A 17,977-nucleotide genomic window follows, 5' to 3' on the forward strand; every position below is an offset into this window, starting at 1 on the left:
TGTCTTCCTGAAGCATTCAGCAGAGTGTGTGTTAGTCTTGCTTCTCTTTTTCCTCTCCTTTCCCCTTCTCTTCCATTGCTGTTTCCCTCAGTATTGCCATCCAGATGATAAATTCTCAAAGCAGGGATTTGCCTGTTATTATTTATTGTATATTAGTCTATAAAGTGTGGTGTGTACTGATGTTGCTATAGAAGTTAACATGCTTGTAATGAAATGAACAGAAAGTCGTACAACTAGAAAAGACCAAAACGCCCTCACGTCGTCTTCTCGCATCCTCCCACATGAGGCAGGCCCATCCACACATCAGCTTCTCCCAGTCAAACCTAAGCATCCAGCCCAGGTCTTCAGGACTGAACTAAACATTTTTTCTGTAAAAAGCATGTGAGGGAGGGGACAATTTGGATTCAGACTTTGATGTGGGCTAACCTTCTGGATCGCCATTCCCCTCAACCTGAAGCTCCTGTTAGCAGCAGATGGGGGGAGAGATGGGTACTTGTACTGTGCTTGTCTCCCCACTACACTGCCTGGCTTCTAATAGCAGCTGTGAGGTGGCATTTAAGTTATGGAAAAGGCATGAGGGAAAGGGCTGAAAAGAGCCTTCCTAGTGTCATGGCCTCCACCCCTCCACCCCAGTAGTTGCTTTTAGAAACAGAAAATGTTTCGCTTGGTCCTCTGCGTACCACAAGTGGAGAGCAAATGCATCACTGTTGGTGCTTGCACAGCAAATAGTTCCAAATGAACTTAGGAAAACAGTGAAGCATCTCATGCCAAGAATATGCCTCTACATGAGGCTATGACATCAGAGACTAACCTTATCTGATAGGAATAGTGAATTAAATATTGTCTCTAAAGAATGGGAAGGGAAGGCCGAGAATTTTGCATTTACAATGAAAAGCTTGCTAGATTTAAGCTTTTTTTTTAAAGGAGGAAAAAATGTTTGTGCACACCTGAAAATATGAGATCAGTGAAAGCTGATGTTAACAGAACCAGTGTCAGCCCTTCAGTTCTTGCTTGTGTTTGTCAGCCTCTTGAGCATTCATTGAGGTACTTTGACAGTGCTCAGCAATGCTACCCACAGGCAGAACACACAGGGAAGGGAAGCAAGCCTAGAGGTGAATTTAGAGGCCAGTAGTGCAATATATGTCTGCTTGTTTCTTGCAGCTGCAAAAGATGGCACAGCAGGGGTGCCCAATCTGCAACTTTTTGATGTGAAAACTGGAAAGTGTTTGAAGTCTTTCATCCAGAAAAAGATGCAGAATTGGTAAGTAGCATTTCAGATAATTTATCACGTATAAAACATGACTTGAAAAATGCACGATTTTTGCACTGAGCTGTAGTATCTGATTCAGCTGTGTGGTTTCTAATGTGGAAAAACTCGCTTTCATTTTAAGTGATTGTGCAGTGATAGTGGACTAGAACAGTGGCAACAGGAATAGGCTAAGTAACTATTTCTTGGTTGTTTTTACAGGACTTTTTGTATAACTTTTAATAATTATTGGGCCTTTCCAGGCACATATCTAAACTTAAAATTTTGGGGATTTTCTTAAGCTCTGTCCAACAAGTGTTCTTTTTCTCAGCGTTTTCCATTATCCTTTTTTCCTCCTCTCTAATCATTAGGTGTCCTTGCTGGTCAGATGATGAAAGAATTTGTGCCAGGAGTGTTAACAATGAACTGCACTTCTTTGAAAACAACGACTTCAGTATGCCAACCCCTTTCTTGTTCTCGAGATAAGCTTTCCCTCCCCCCGCCCCCATGGGCTTATCACAGTTCTTTGCTTCTAAGCTTATAAGGAGCCACATTGTGGTTTGAAATCATTGTGAAGTGACATGAAATCCACATTGACATTTTATAGGTTCTTGGGAAGCACAAGTTAAATTATAGATGTTTTTGGAAAGGTTTTTAGAAATTGTCATTACAGAGGGCAACTCTGCTTGGAAAGTAGGGGGAATTGTTAATCAAATGGCTTGACCACAGGCTCCTGGAGCAGAAAGAGACAAATGCTGTGGGGGGAAGAACTAAAGAAAAGTGAGGGGAAACTGTGATAATAGAGGCAGGTAGGAAAGGCTGCTATGAGCCCCACGTGTGCTAGATAAACAGCAACATCACCGTGATGGTTCCCTTACTGGCACAAGCAGTTGAGCCCAGCAAGCTGTAACCAGACATAACCCAAATGGCTAACCACCCGCCACGGAGGCTGCTGCTGTAGCTGACGGGGGCTGTTACCAGGGATCTAACCAGCAGTAGCCTGGCTCAAGCATCACATGGAACCTTGGCTTAATCTTGGTTCTGCGACTTGCATGCTCCCCCTTTCCCTTGGTGCATCAGGAAGGAAGGTTTCTCCTCCCTGTTATGCTTTAGGACAAGTTGCGATTCACCACAATGTTTGAACCCAGCAAATCATGGTTTGTGCCAACTGTACTTTAGGACCAAGCCAGGATATGAAACTGGATTTAGACCTCCCATGAAATCCTGACTGGTTCTAAACTATGTAGAAAGTCGAAACCTTCCTTCCTTTACATGTGATGGGGACACAGTGTGTGCACGCACATGTGTGCTTGAGCTAGAGGCTCGGGTACATTGTGCAGAATCAGGATTAAACCATTGTGTGCCGCCTTAACCAGATCAGTGCCTGCCCAAGATACATGGTGCTGGAACATGCAGTAGCCCAGTGTCCAGGTACGCTTTGGGATTTGCCAGGGCAGGATATAGCTGAGCATTGGATTGTGCCCATAGCTGAGATTGTGTGTTTCTTCTAGTGTTTTTGTTAGTTTGAGAGTTGAGAGAAGAAGCTGTTTCCCCTCTAGGAAATATGAGGATAGTCAGGGGCAGGATCTCATACTCGGTAGAAATATGAAAGAAACTATTAAGTCAGAGACTGGATCAGCTGAATCAATCAGAGTTAAGCCATCTTGGGAAGATGCCACCAGTTCCTTTAAGAGCATAGCTAAGATGGCGGGATGGAGAAGGGGAGTTGCTTTGAATTGTGGCTGAATTCAGTGTGTGCATGGCTCTACTAATAGTCAGGGGCATAACTAGGGGAGAGGAGGCCCGTGTTTGCCCCTCTCCCCAGTGGCCCCTCAGAGTGAGGGAGATAATGAAGAAAATAAGGAGGGGTGGAGTGGAGGCGGGGGCTCAGGAGCTGGGGGGCCTGGGTTCTGTGAATCCATCTGCTCAATTGTAGCTACACCCCTGCTAATAATGCTCCCCGAAATATAGCCAGTTTGGCAGAAGTTTTAAGATTTGTAGAAAGTGTTCTATGTTTCTCTAATGTCCCATATTTAAGATTATAACTCTTGTTTTTCATATCTGTATCCTGCCCATAGCCTCAATAGAAACCTATTTTAAAGCGGTTGCCAGCAGTTATTTTGTGATTATATAAGTTTTTACCTATCACTGGCATTGATTCATAAGCTGCAAACTTTGTATAATGATGTTCTTGTTAACCTTTACTAACTTGAGTACAATTGTGATTTTGCAGGTATAATTGTCAATAAATTGCATTTGCAAAAAGTCACTGATTTTGTGTTATCACCAGGAGAACCACCAACCAAGGTGACTTTGATTTTTGTTTACAATTTTGATTTGGTGGGGACTTAATCAACTTTAGAAATTATTCCATGTCTGCCTTTGGGCTGCTCTTGAGAATTGTCTTGCCAAATTAATGAAATTTCATTGACACAGGTAGCTGTCTATGTTCCTGGAAGCAAAGGAGCTCCCTCTTTCGTCAGACTTTATCAGTATCCTAACTTTGGAGGCCCACAGTCTGCATTGGCCAACAAGAGTTTCTTTAAAGCTGATAAGGTGACAATGCTGTGGAACAGTAAAGGTATAAGTGTCGTTTTTCCCCTGTTTTTATTGTCAGGTTATGAGTGTGTTTAATTCTAGCCTGATTCAGACATTATCCAAAAGCCCTGCTGAAGCCAGGTACAGAGGGGTGAATGGGGAGGAAGTCCCATCCCCACTGCGTCCCCTGCATGCCCTGCCACTCACCGTTTTGACAGGGCTTGTCTGATGGGATGGTGGGTGGATCACTCCACCTTCACAATCATGAATTTGCCCACCATCATGGGGATGGGGGGCACATTCAAAACCATGAACAGTGGGCACATGGGTAAGTGATGTGGTGGGGGCAGGGCTTCCTCCTCCTTTGCCCCGCTGTCCAATGGGGCTTTTTAATAACATTTGAAGGAGGCTTCCTTGTTACCTGTGTGTGTCATCCCAAATGCTAAAGGCAAATGTTTACTATTGCTTTAACCTTATGTTTCTAGCCATCCTAGACGAATTCCATTCTCTGCTGTACATTACCGCTGCAATTCTGTGCAGACTTACTTCCAAATAAACCCTATGGAACATTGTGCGATTTGTTTTTGAGTAAACATGCATAGGATTGTGTACTGCCAGTGAATGGGAACGGCACAAGCAGTCTTTTATAGCTTCCACACATTTCAATTAAGCTTGCACGAGAGGAGTTCTGAGAGTATTCTGCTATTTGTTTTTATTATTATTTTATTATTATTTATTATTTATGCGATTTCTATATCGCCCTTCCAAAAATAGCTCAGGGTGGTTTGCACAGAGAAATAATAAATAAATGAGATGGATCCCTGTCCCCAAAGGGCTCACGATCTAAAAAGAAACAAAAGAGATACACCAGCAACAGTCACTGGAGGAACTGTGCTGGGGGTGGATAGGGCTAGTTATTCTCCCCCTGCTAAGTAAAGAGAATCATCATGTTAAAAGGTGCCTCTTTGTCAAGTTAGCAGGGGAAAGTTTTAGTTTCTTAAACGAAATATATTAATTTCATCACCATTAGTGCAGCCTTCTTGGAAGTTTTGCCAAGGCATTACATCTTAAGGCCACATTTCTTAGGTGTCATATAATAGGCAGAGCACAGAATTGGGTGCTAAGCTTCCAGTATCTATGCAACGGGGCTTCTGGCCCCCTTGCTGCAAGATAAATCAAGCCACTGTGTTAGGGCTGCTCAAGGTGGAGCACCAGGGAGGTATTATGGCACTGATGTCATGAAGTGAGTGTAAGGGAGCAGGAAGGGGTACAGCTGGCACAGTGGGCCACACCCTATTAATTGCTGAGATGCCAACCTGATTAGGCTGCTGATGCAATTCTGAACTAGCATGTCAACATTGCTGCCTTGTTCAAGGATGCTGCTTTAGCTCCTGTGGTGAACGTGTCTGTGCTGTATTAAATAAAGCAGGAGATGGAATCTGCAAACTTCTCATAATAAGCATAACTTGTTTAGAGAGAAGAGGGTTCAAGGGACAGATTCCAGTTTCTTTTTGCAGATATTCAAACTATAGAGAGTTACTGCTTAGAATGTCTGATTCTATTTTATATCTGAATAGCCACTGCCGTGCTCGTAATAGCTAGCACAGAAGTGGATAAAACAGGAGCGTCGTACTACGGAGAACAAACTCTGCATTACATAGCAACAAATGGCGAAAGTGCTGTTGTACAACTAGGTAAGTGGCCTGACAGCCTCCTTTAGGAGGAAATACTAGAAAACCTATAATTTCAGGAGTGGGGCTTTTTCCTCCTATGTTTTGCTCTAATTACCGATCTTTATGCACTGGAGACTTAAAGATATAACCTTTGCTGGCTGAAGTCTGAAATTGCTGGATTCCTTTTAAACAGTCAGTTTGATTGTATTTCAATAATTGCGTATATCGCAGAACCTTAAAAAGAAAACTGCCATTTTGAGTTTATGACACTAAATTTCATGAGGTAAAGGTCCCAGGTTATTTGAGAGGGGAAAGCTGGGCACATCCATACTAGCCTTGCACTTGCGTAAGTGCTGTTACACTAGCTTATTCAGTTAACTATTCCAGATTAGTTCTTGCACAAGCAGAACATGTTGAACTAGCACAGAATAAGAACAGTCCTGTTGGATCAGGCCCAAGGCCCATGTAGTCCAGCATCCTGCTTCACATTTTGTCCCACCAGATGCCTCTGAGAAGCCCACAGGCAAGAGCTGAGGGCATGCCCCCTCTCCTGATGTTGCTCCCCTGCAACTGATATTCAGAGGTATCCTGCCTCCGAGCCTGGAGGTAGCCTAGAGCCATCAAGACTAATAGCCATTGATAGAGCTGTCCTCCATGAATTTGTCTAAGCGCCTTCTAAAACCATCCAAGCTGGTGCCCATCACCACATCCTGTGGCAGAGTGTTCCACAGTTTAATTATGTACTCTGTGGAAAAAGTACTTCCTCTTGTCAGTTCTAAATTTCATGGCAATCGGTTTCATTGGATGGCCCCTGGTTCTAGTGTTGTGAAAGAGGGAGAAAAATCTTCCTCTCTCTCTCTCTACACCATGCATAATTGTATAGACCTCTCTCTTAGTCACCTTTTTTCTAAACTAAAAGGCCCCAGATGTTGTAGTCTTGCCTCATAAGGAAGGTGCTCTGGGCCTCTGACCAATTTTGTTGCCCTCTTCTGCATCTTTCCAGAACTGTACATAGTACTCCAAATGTGGCTGTACCATAGATCTGAATTATGATATAAGCGGTTTTATCTTCAATCCCCTTCCTAATTATCATTAGCATGGAATTTGCCTTTTTCACACTGCCACACACTGAGCCAGCACTTTCAACAAGCTGTCCACCACAGCCCCAAGAGCACTTTCCTAGGCAGTCAGTCCCTGACAGCTCAGTTCCCATCAGTGTATAAGTGGCTGGGTTTTTTGCCCCAATATGCCCTCGTGGGAGGGCCTTCTCTGTTGCAGCCCTCTCCTTATGGAACACCTTGCTTCCTGAGATACATAATGCCACCTCTCTTCTGTCCTTTAAGAAGCTTCTGGAAACTTATCTAATCTGTCAGGCTTTTAGTTCTTAGTGGGTGGGAGGCCCCCCCCCCCCCGCTGATTGTTGTTATTGTGTTAATTTATGTCAGTCGCCTCAAGTCTAAGGAAGTCAGGAGGTCAATAAATCTGCTAAATAAATAAATATGCATCATTTTACATTTACTTACATTGAACCACATTTGCCATTTTGTTGCCCACTCACCCAATTTGGAGAGATACTTTTGGAGCTCCTCACTGTCTGTTTTGGGTTTCACTAAATAGTTTAATGTCTTCTGCAAATTTGGCCACCTCATTGTTTACCCCAACTTCTAAGTCATTTATGAATAAATTAAAAAACACTGATCCCAGTACCGATCACTGGGGGACCCTGCTTCCTACTTGTGAAAACTGCCGGTTTATCCCTGTCCTCTGTTTCCTGTCCTTCAACCACTTACCAATCCACACATGAACCTAAGTTTTACTCAAGAGCCTTTGATGACGAACTTTGTTGAAAGCTTTTTGGAAGTCCAAGTATATTATGTCCAAGGGTCACCCTCATACACAAGCCTGTTGATGCTCTCAAAGATGTTGAAGATTGTGGTGATGCACAGCAGATGGTGCAGTAGCATATAGTTCCTCAACATATTGCTCGCGAAGGTTCCTCTTGGGCTAGTGCAAGGTTTTTAGAGTAATGCCAGCCACAAAGAGTCCTTCTACGAGCATCACTGTGGATGCTTCCTACAGGTATGTCTTGTCAGTTCGCAGGTCCTTCAAGTGCACCACGTCTTAAGACTTTGTTTGTTACTAGTTCTGTTGGGGACACCTTTTAATCTGCAATTTGAACAGGATTGTTTTCATGAACTATACAAATTGAAAGCTGCAGCCCATATTAAGTAACTTTCCAGGGAAGATAGTGCTGAAAGCAGCTCAGGCAGTGCTCCTACTACTGAATAACCTGGTGTTTCTCCCACCACTGACCAGTCTGTGTGCTTGCTTATTGTTCTGGAGCACAGATCAGAGAGACATGGCTAACCATTATCCCAGTGAAATATTTATGGTCTAGCACAGTCCTGAACAACTGGTGCCCATGCAAATGTAATGCAGCCCACCAGCCACATATTGTGGTCTCCAAATCCTAAGCAATCTACCCACAAAAGCACTCTGGTTTGTGTAGTCCCAGGGAAACAGCACAAACTGGAGTGACCATACATGGCTGGAGGGCTGCTTTTGGCCTGGCAAGTCACAAGCTGTGATGTTTCAGCCTTCATGAGGCTAACTTCTAGCTACACTGGTTATGAATGGTTAATATCACTTGTGATTACTATGCAAAAACATGATCTTGTTTCCCCTCAGCAAATACAGATATGGCTTTATAACTTTCATTTTTCCCCACCTTCTAGCAAAAAATGGCCCTATTTATGATGCAACCTGGAATCCCAATTCCACAGAGTTTTGTGTTGTGTATGGTTTCATGCCTGCCAAAGCTACTATCTTCAACCTAAAATGTGATCCCGTGTTTGACTTTGGGACCGGCCCTCACAATGCTGCATACTACAGCCCTCAAGGACACATCTTAGTATTAGCTGGATTTGGGAATCTCAGTGGACAACTAGATGTGTGGGATATTAAAAACTACAAACTAATTTCCAAACCACAGGCCTCGGATTCTACATATTTTGCATGGTGCCCAGATGGGGAGCATATTGTCACTGCTACGTGTTCTCCAAGACTACGAGTTGGGAATGGCTACAAGATCTGGCACTACAGTGGCTCTGTCTTATACAAATATGAAGTCCCTCAAAATGCAGAACTCTGGCAAGTGGCCTGGCAACCCTTTTTGGATGGTGTGTTTCCAGCAAAGACAGCAACGTACCACGCTGTTCCAAGCAATGTGCCTAATGATGAGCCAAAGGCCACCCAAGCTTATAGGCCTCCAGCTCTGAGAAATAAACCCGTGACTAGTTCTAAGCTTGTAAGTTGTAATTATCTCCATTGTAGAATATATTGTTATGAAATGTCTCTTTTTTGAGAGGGGTGTGTGTGCATGTACGTGTGTGTGTGTAAAATTATATCCCAGGCTGCCTTGTTCAGAATGAACCATGGGTCTGTGATCTAGCTGTGTGCCTGGGGCTCTCCGGTGTGCCTGGGGCTCCCCTTTTCAGCCCTGAGAAATGCATATGCAGCTCCCAGTTTGCATATTTATTTAAATAAATTGTGTTTTGTTAAAAGCCTAAAAAAACAGAAGAATGGGGGCATTTTAGTATTGTCATATGGACCACATGTCTCTTTGTAGTCTGCCCCCTAAACATATGGTGGATAGAATCCCGGCTAGTACTTACACAAGCAGAAGTGTGCAAGGTAGAGGTCAACGAAAACCATCCTCTTCCCCTCCCCATGTGTGAGCAGAATAGTTACACTTATGCAAGTACTAGTCTGGATGCTGCTTCACTCTGTTCTTCCATTCCCACTTTATATTTTTTTTCATACAAAGATATACACAGACCTACAAGTACAATACGTTTGTTCTCTTTTCAAAATACAGCTCATAGTTTCGGAAGACATATTTAAGAGTGATATTTAAAATCCAGTCATCTCTATGGAAATGGTTTTTCTTTGTTTATATAGCTACGACTGGCCCTTGGGACAAGGCAAGCTATAAACCTCAATGAAGAAATTTACTGGAGTTATACAAGGCCTTGCTGGCACAATATCTGGATACATGTGTTGTGTCTTTTGCTGTTGGTCAAAAGTAAAAGGGCCATAGTTGAACATGGGCATTTCTAACCTTTTAACCATCTGTCTTTATTTTATTTTCCTGCCTTTCAACAGAATAATTTTGAGACCACCAGCACTGAATGAAGTACTGGTTTCTCCCATATTATTGGCCACTGCTGGTGTCATATTTCTCACTAACTGCGTTAGTGGAGTTATTAAGAATAATTTTGTAAGAGCCATGGATGCAAGTCTATCCTACCCATCTGTGATAAGAGGACAAAATTCCATTTGTGGATGGGAAACATTTAGACCTTTAACATGCTACGCACATTAAAAGTATCTAAGAATCATAAGGCTGAGTTGATGCAGGCCAGTCTGCTATAGAATCCAATAGTAAGTGTGGAGCAGACAGTTCCTGAAATACAAATTAAGGGAAAGAATGCCCTGGCTAAGAGCTGCTTCACATGCTCTATATTCAGTAGAGAGAAGTTACTTCCATGCAAGAACTTACTTAAAATGTATTTTATGTATTGAACCTACATAAAATGCAGAGAAGAGATCACTTATAAGCTGGATCTGGTCCCCACAGCCATTTTTATCTGGCAAATCTACAAATTGTAATCAAGCTGTGATTAAAAGTTTCACACATGAGGCATAAGCCATTGTTTTCAGCAGATGTGTGTATAAAAGAGAAATTTCACACTTCAGTGTTGCATCTTTCTATAGGTATCATACATGATGGCCCCAGAACAAGTGGTGCTGTTTTTAGTGGGGCAAAGTATACAGACTATGCTATTCTTTGGAGAATAGCATAGTCCCTGGCCTGAGCACACAGAAGTTGGTTATCCCTTACCTAGATTGTCACATGTGATGAGTGCATCTTTTTTTCACCTGGTGACGGTCTACATAGTTTTCACACAATTTCTTAATGGAAGTAAGTTCTCTTCAGTGTGGGAATTGTATAATGCATAACATGGCTTGAAGCAGAGAATTAAAACAGCACAGGCCTCTCATCAGGTGCCAGCAAGCAACACATGGAAAATTTCTCAGGCTGCTTTTTTCTCCAGGTGTTCAGTTTCAAAATATAATGGTGTATTTTCAGTAATGATTGTATTCCCCCCACTTTGGTTTTCTCCTCCCCTCCCTTCTTTCCTCTTAGCATGAGGACGAGCCACCACAGAACATGAGGCCATCGTCAAAAAGTAGTGATAAGCCATTATCTAAAACAGCACTCAAAAATCAAAGGAAGCACGAGGCAAAGAAAGTTGCTAAACAGGTATAGCTGGTGTTTAATCCTCTTGGGGATAATCCTGCCTGTATGTTTTGTAAACTTGTTTACCCTTTCTTCTGTGCAGCACTTTCAGTTGAACTAAAAGTGTGCACTTGTTTATCATTATCAATTGAACTGCATGGTTGAAGAGAACTTAAAAAGTCTTTGCTAACAAAAATGCAGCCCAGAATGGTTGTACCTTCAAATTCATGATTTATTTTCTTATTTAAAGGAGGCCAGAGTTGAAGGGAACCAAGAAGTTGTTCCTGCCCCACCAGTACAGAATGTGTTGCACCATGCAGTACCTTCTGTAACATCAGGGGATCCTGAAGTAGACAAGAAGATAAAGAACCTGAAAAAGGTGGGGAGTTTCTCTAATGAAGTAGCTTGCTCATTCTGACAGAAGGTCCTTTTTGCACTGCATAACGACTGCTGTCATCTTGTTGAATAGCAAAACCGTAGCCTAGGGATGTGCACGGAACCGGTTCGGAGGCCCTTTATGGACCTCTGAACCGGTTTGAACGGCCGCCGGTTCTGCCGGTGGGAGGGTGCAGCTTTAAGGGTGGGGAGGATGCACTCTCCCCCCTCCCCGCCAGCACACCTCCCTGCTGCCCTCTTTGCTACGTTTACCGGAAGTACCCAGAAGTAGCAGGTGTGCCTGCGCGCAGGTGCATCCACTAGTTCTGGGTACTTCCGGTAAATGTAGCAAAGGGGGCAGCAGGGAGGTATGCTGCTGCCCCAGGGGATGTTTAAGGAACTGAGTGCCGGCAGGGGGTGGGGGTAAGTGCATCCTCCCCTGCCCCTAAAGCTGTGCACACACACCCCCGCCAAGAGATGGCATGTTTAATTCTTTCCCCGTGAGTCATTTTTCTTTTCAAAATGACCGCCAACTACTTTTCTCTCCCAAAAGGAAAATGTACAGTGATAGGAAAGCAGTGGGGAAGAGAAATCAACTTTTATTGGAAAAACAGACAAAATTGTTAAGTAACCACTTCCAACTGCAATTTTTCAGGTTCTATTTCATTTAAATGACTGCTCTTAAATTCCCTGCCCCCTTAGTTTGGTCCTCAGCACAAAGATCTACTTGATATTTTGTTGTTCTGCCTCCATAACTAAAAATGGAGGAGGGTTCGTAAAGGCACACACAGGGAAAGATAGAAAGGTTAGGGTAATTATTATCAAAAGACAAATAGGGCTGACTGCACATTTCTGGGCCTAACATGCTCATACTGGTATTATGCAAAACTTGGGAATACTTCCTTTTCTAGCTCTGTTCTGTTCCCTACTGAAGGATTGTGTGACATTCTAAAATTCTTCTAGAAAGGAAGAACTTCAGTTCTGCTCCTCTCCTTTCTTGGCTGGCTTCAGGCTTTGTGGGGCAGAGGCATTTTGGGGAAGCTTGCCATGCTCACGTTTGCCTTAAGTGGCAAAAGGCAATGAGGCAGCACTGGGACAAATCTGTGTTGAGAAGGAAGATAGGTATGGGCATCATGGGATCTTGGGAGAATGTTTAGAAAGGGTGACTGACACTTGCTCTTCACACATCACAGAAGATTTTTAAAATCAGTTGTTCCTTCTTTATCTTAAAACTTGCTTCCTTCTCAGAAACTAAAAGCAATTGAACAGCTGAAAGATCAGGCAGCAACAGGCAAACAACTAGAGAAAAACCAGGTATGCCTAACACATTCATATATTTTATTATTACCTGTGAATTGTACTGTATTAAAATATGGTAACTACTATTTAATTTGTTCTGAAAACAGTTGCCAGAGCAGAGATTCGGCAGATCCTGTTTTCCCTTAATTTCTTTTTAAAGGTTTATTCCAATGCATCCCGATTAAAGTTGCAATGTGGGGTTAATGGCAAAGGTCAGAATATAGAATTCCATATTACTGATACTGTACATGGATTTTCCATATTTAGCAGGCAAAGTTTTGGAAATGAGCAAGCATTTTAAGAACATAAGAAGGGAGCCCTGCTGAACCAGACAAAGGGACCCATCTAGTCCAACATTCCATTTTCAGCAGTGGCCAGCTAAATGTTCCTGGGATGTCCACAAGCAGGCAATAACCTTCTTTCATTGCTTGCTCCCCAGCAGCTGGTATATAGACATACTGCCTCTGAATATGAAGGTTCCATTTAGCTGCTAGTGGCCATCAATAGGCCTCTCCTCCATTGATTTGTTGGATTCCCATCGTCTAATAGCCATCACCATATCTTGGGGCAGCAGAAGTTGATTATAATGTATGTTGTGTGAAGAAGCACTTTATTCTGCTTGCTCTGAATCTGTTGCCAATTAATCCGTTTGGTTGACTCTAATTCTCATATTATGAGAGGAGAAAAGTGTCTTTTTGATCACTTTCTTTACCCCATTCATAATTTTTATAACCTTTCTCATCCTCTTAGTTATTGGTGGGGGCATGTCCTTTCATTGCTACCAATAGGAAAGTTTTTCACTTGCCTCTGTAGGTGGGAAGTGAGGAAAAACCTGGATTACATTTGTAAATAATTCTTAGAAGTGCTGCTACATGTATTCTGTACTGTGGTGTTCTTCATTATGTTTCATGCAAAATCTGATGGTACCCTGTCTGTGTGTTCTGTTCTAGTTGGAGAAAATTCAGAAAGAGGCTGCCCTTCTAAAAGAGCTAGAAGATTTGGAACTGGGTGTTTAGGACTACAGAACATGAGCATCATGGATTTGTTCTACAGAATCATTTCATATCATAATAAATGTGCATTTTAAAATATATAGCTACATCTTGTTTCCTTGTCCCTAAATATATGTAACATTATGAACAGAAGTATTATCATTCAAAACAAGATAAAATGCAACAAGTTTGTATAATGTAATTTTTTTAAAAATAGAGTTTTTAAAAGACTTTAGGTTTGTGCTATAGGTCTAAGAGCTTGCATATTTCTAAGTTAAAAAGAACACCACCTGACATTAAGTAAATGGCTCTTTGCTTAAAGGTATTCTGTAATTTTTTTGTGTGAATTGAGACAGCTTCCTAGCTCCTAATAGCTTTTAAATATTCTGGTTTTGTACAAGAGTGGTAAATAAGGAAATGGAAGAAGTAGACACATGGAATGTTTAACTGAAATATGCACTCTGATACATGCGTAAATTACGAATGCAGTGTAATTGCAGCTTTTGGTCAGAATCTCAAGATATACTACAGGCACCCACACAATCTTGGGTATGTGCAGAGGGTTTTACTTTTTGACATACTTCCATGGTATAAAAGTTGCTTAGGAAACTCCCATTTGTTTCAAAAGAAGTTTGCTATTCAAGAAACACAAATATAAACCTCCTTTGAGTGTGCAGAACTACTTACACTTTTCTTTGGAGCCAGGCCTGTTCAGCTTCAGCCCTCCCTGCAGATGTTGGCCTACAACTCACATAATCCTTGGCTATTGCCCACTGTGGCTGGGGATTATGGGAGTTGTAGTCCAAAAACAGCTGGGGGGGGCAAATTGAGCAGGCCTAGTTTAGCCAGATCAAAGATACTGAGGCAATTGACTTAACTTGAATACAAGCCCAGATCTTTTTTATTTTAAGAGTCAGCTAGAGGGGAAAAAGAATTCTATTCTTAAAACAGACATTCTGCATGCAAAGCGTGTGTAACAGAAAAAAACTTTGAGTGCAAAAATTTGCTCAAATTCCATATTTTGGTTGAAGTTGTCTTCATCAGAACTTTAAAATGTTTTGATGGACAAAGGCAGGAAGGGTAAAGGGTAAATATGGGACTTTGTAAGAAAGCAAAAATCCTTTACTTCAGGCTGCCACAACCTGTAGTTCCTAAGCCTTAGTGGAAAACCTAACTACATAGGTTTATTGCATAATTAACTACATTAACTAGCGAGTGGTTAATAAGCCCTTGATTTTGTATCCAAGATGGACTACAAATATGTGGGGTTTATCCAGTTCTAGCAGGTCATAATGCATTACTAGTGTACGGCGTATGACCCAGGGGCTTCATGCAGTGTAAGCTTGCTTTTTTGGTATCACCATTGTGGTCATTGCATAGAGCCATGATCCTAACCCATACACTAGCATGTTTATGTCAGCACTGAGGACCAAGAGAAAAAATGAATCTGGGAGGAGGATTGGGGCAGAAGTAATTGGCCAGATCCTGCATCCTCTCTTTGTCTAATAATATAAGAGACTTGGAACCCAAGGGGACAACAGTGGACTGTATTAACCCCTTGTTTTGTCTCCAGGCCTGGTCCATCCACTGATCTTTTGTCAAATGGGCAGAAGTCCTAACCTGAGAATCTGCCTAACTTCTCCTCCTCCTCCCTGTCCCCAAGCCTTAAACATAGGAAGTTTGCCTGAAGATTGGGTTGCCTTCAGCTCAGATCCAAGTACTTCAGCCTTACTGTTGGACTGGATTGAGGTGAGGTTTCCTAAGTGGACATGTATCTTTAAATGATGAACATAATTTTGTAATTCCTTCAAACTGGATAGCAATGCAAGTTTTGAGAAGTGATACTAATTTTTTTGACCAGTGGTAGCCATCTTTTTTGGCCAGTGTGTCAGAAGTCAAGTTAAAGGTATGGTAGAGCTACTCCAGGGCCCACTGTATGTCTCCTGGTGCCTTGTGGTGTGTTTGACTCGTCTTTGAGAACAATAAGCAGTGCAGAATGGGAATGTTGAGCAGGAGTGCTAGTCTGACTCTTACATCCCAGCCAGGTGTGCAGGTTCTCTTGTTCCTATCCAGTAGGTGCTACAAACCACCTTACACCCCTCCGACATGGGGTATCTGTGTCACAAAGTTGGCCATCCATTCTTTATATCAGCTGTTTGAGTTCCTAGATGTTGTAGGACTATAACTCCCATCATCCATTGCTACAATGCCCAAAGACCATTGTGGCTGGATGATGGGAGCTGTAGTACAACAATATCTGGGGACCCAAGGATGGGAACCCTTGTTTTATACAATTCACAGTCACACTTGAAGAATTTACTCCATTGCTTTCCCTCATGTGTCATAGCAATGAACAGTTCTCTGTGCTACTTTGAAGGCAGTGAAAGCATTGAAACTCTTGGTGGGATAAATGAAAAACACCACATTTATTGTTTGTGTTTCTCTGAAATAGGCTAAATTTGGCTAATTGTAACATTATGACCCTTTAGATAGAATTCCAGGTCTCTTATAAAGCACAGAACCATGTCAATAATTATTTCAGTAGTTAATGGAAGAATATGAGCTGCTTTAACCAAAGAGATTATGATTTTTATTTTGAATTGAATGTATTTGAGTTTTTGTATGGCTGGAAAAATAACTTCCTCTTTGAAGCTATCAAGGAAGATGGGACTTCATTATTATTACAATGTGTATTCTGCCTTTCTCTCCCAATGGAAACTCAAGGTGACATACGGTGTTGAAACAATAAAGTTACAGTGAAACTGCTAAAAATGAGTTGGATCCTTTAGCTTAGCTTGCCACTGCTGGGCCAAGCTGTAACCTTTAGATATGCTGCCTAAATGACTATATTGGATTGGAGGAAACTGATTCTTGCTTCCTCATTGGCTTGTTAACGTATCCAAAAGGGCCTTGAACTTTCAGTTCAAGGGATCTCTTACATATTGATGTTACATGACACTTTGTAAGACTGACCAGTTTTGAAGTATTGCAGCACAGCAAAATGAATGCATTGGATGCCCTCTAGTGAAATAGCCATGCAATTTCCGTTTGAAAACAGTGGGATGTCTCATACGTCTATTGCCCTATAACCTGGTAATGTGCAGATAGTTCTAATACTGCTATTAGGAATTATATTGTGTATTATTCCATCCTAGCTGAAAGGCTCTGGAAAATGTTGAAACCTCTTATTCTGAAATCCAAATGGCTAGGCTAGACATTTAAAAATGATAAAATATTACACCCAACCCTAATTACACTGTATGTTAACCACAAATATTTCAGTGGTACTTATTTTCAAGTAAAGTAGTTAATGTAGTCAAGGACCAAGCTATTATTGTGAGGATACACACTTGAAAGAATTCAATTTCTGGATTATTTCAGGTTTATATTACAACTTAGAAATGTTCAAGATTCTTGGTGTATGTCAGTGATAGTTTGGGTCAGGTTTTGGGTGTAACTGAAGTTTAGAGAAACTTTATTGTGTTTTGGGGAGAAGATGGTACCTCCTATGAAATCAGAGTTGTATGAGGGGGAGAGCAGCATCCCAAATATGCTGGACAAATAATTAACACAGAATAATACAGATATTCCTGCTGATGTTAAACACAGTCCCTAAGGAAAGATCTCTCACTATAGAATTGCCTCTGAATAAGATCTCTCCCAAGCTTGAAATGCATTAGGCAAAATGTTTCATGATTGAATAAAGAATTGATTACTATTTATCCAGCATCTTTGGGATTCCCTTCCCACTGTTTCCTTGCCTTTTTGGTGCTGTGTCATTTCTTTCCCCCTCTTCACTTTTTTTTCTCCAGGAGTTCAGCTGGTTCTGGAGCATATATATACTGTGTGTGTGTTTGTTTTAAAAGCACAACCAGACAATCCATCATGTAGATATGAATTACTCACACATTACTCTACTAGCCCTACTCTACTTACTGGACATATACTGAGAGAAGCTGGATTGGAAGAAGATGAGTGCGGTTTTAAAGTTGGAGAGAGAAACATCAATAATCTGCGCTGCACTGATGACACCACGCTGATAGCTGAGAATGCGGATGATCTGCAAACTCTAGTAATGAAAATCAAGGAGCAAAGTAAAAAAACTGGACTACAACTAAATGTAAAGAAGACTAAAGTAATGACAATGGGTACAGCAACCAGCCTCAGAATTGATAATGAAGATATTGAAGAGGTGGATAGCTTCTGCCTTTTAGGATTGACTGTCAACAGTAAAGGATCTGGTAGTCAAGAAATATGCTGCAGAACAGCATTTGGTAGGGTTGCAGTGAAGGCCTTGGAAATGATATTTAGATGCTGTAACATGTCTATACCTACAAAGATTAGAAATGTTCGGACCATGGTTTTTCTTGTGACACTCTGGATGCAAAAGCTGGACTTTGAAGAAGCAAGACAGAAAAAGCATTGACACGTTTGAACTTTGGTGCTGGAGAAGACTTTTGAGGATACCTTGGACAGCCAGGAAAATGACAGAGCTATATGCTGGATTGAGGTCCAAGTGGACAGTTGTTTTGTTGAACCAGGTTTGCTGCGA

General features: G+C 41.8%; 1 protein-coding gene across 3 annotated transcripts in view; it reads left to right on the forward strand.

Moving 5' to 3' along the window:
* Positions 1 to 13,524, forward strand: part of EIF2A (eukaryotic translation initiation factor 2A) — a 28,563-nt gene extending 15,039 nt beyond the window's left edge. For all 3 annotated transcript variants that reach the window (XM_053305364.1, XM_053305363.1, XM_053305365.1), the window contains 10 exons: positions 1,162 to 1,261; positions 1,618 to 1,700; positions 3,480 to 3,553; positions 3,683 to 3,827; positions 5,362 to 5,478; positions 8,193 to 8,764; positions 10,667 to 10,783; positions 11,010 to 11,138; positions 12,383 to 12,448; positions 13,384 to 13,524. In XM_053305364.1, the coding sequence (XP_053161339.1) occupies positions 1,162 to 1,261; positions 1,618 to 1,700; positions 3,480 to 3,553; positions 3,683 to 3,827; positions 5,362 to 5,478; positions 8,193 to 8,764; positions 10,667 to 10,783; positions 11,010 to 11,138; positions 12,383 to 12,448; positions 13,384 to 13,449 (1,469 nt within the window). In that variant the 3' untranslated portion in view covers positions 13,450 to 13,524. The remainder of the gene's footprint in view (positions 1 to 1,161; positions 1,262 to 1,617; positions 1,701 to 3,479; positions 3,554 to 3,682; positions 3,828 to 5,361; positions 5,479 to 8,192; positions 8,765 to 10,666; positions 10,784 to 11,009; positions 11,139 to 12,382; positions 12,449 to 13,383) is intronic.
* Positions 13,525 to 17,977: the final 4,453 nt, after the last annotated feature.

The sequence above is a fragment of the Hemicordylus capensis genome, chromosome 3 (genome assembly GCF_027244095.1).
Source record: "Hemicordylus capensis ecotype Gifberg chromosome 3, rHemCap1.1.pri, whole genome shotgun sequence".
Classification (NCBI taxonomy): domain Eukaryota; kingdom Metazoa; phylum Chordata; class Lepidosauria; order Squamata; family Cordylidae; genus Hemicordylus; species Hemicordylus capensis.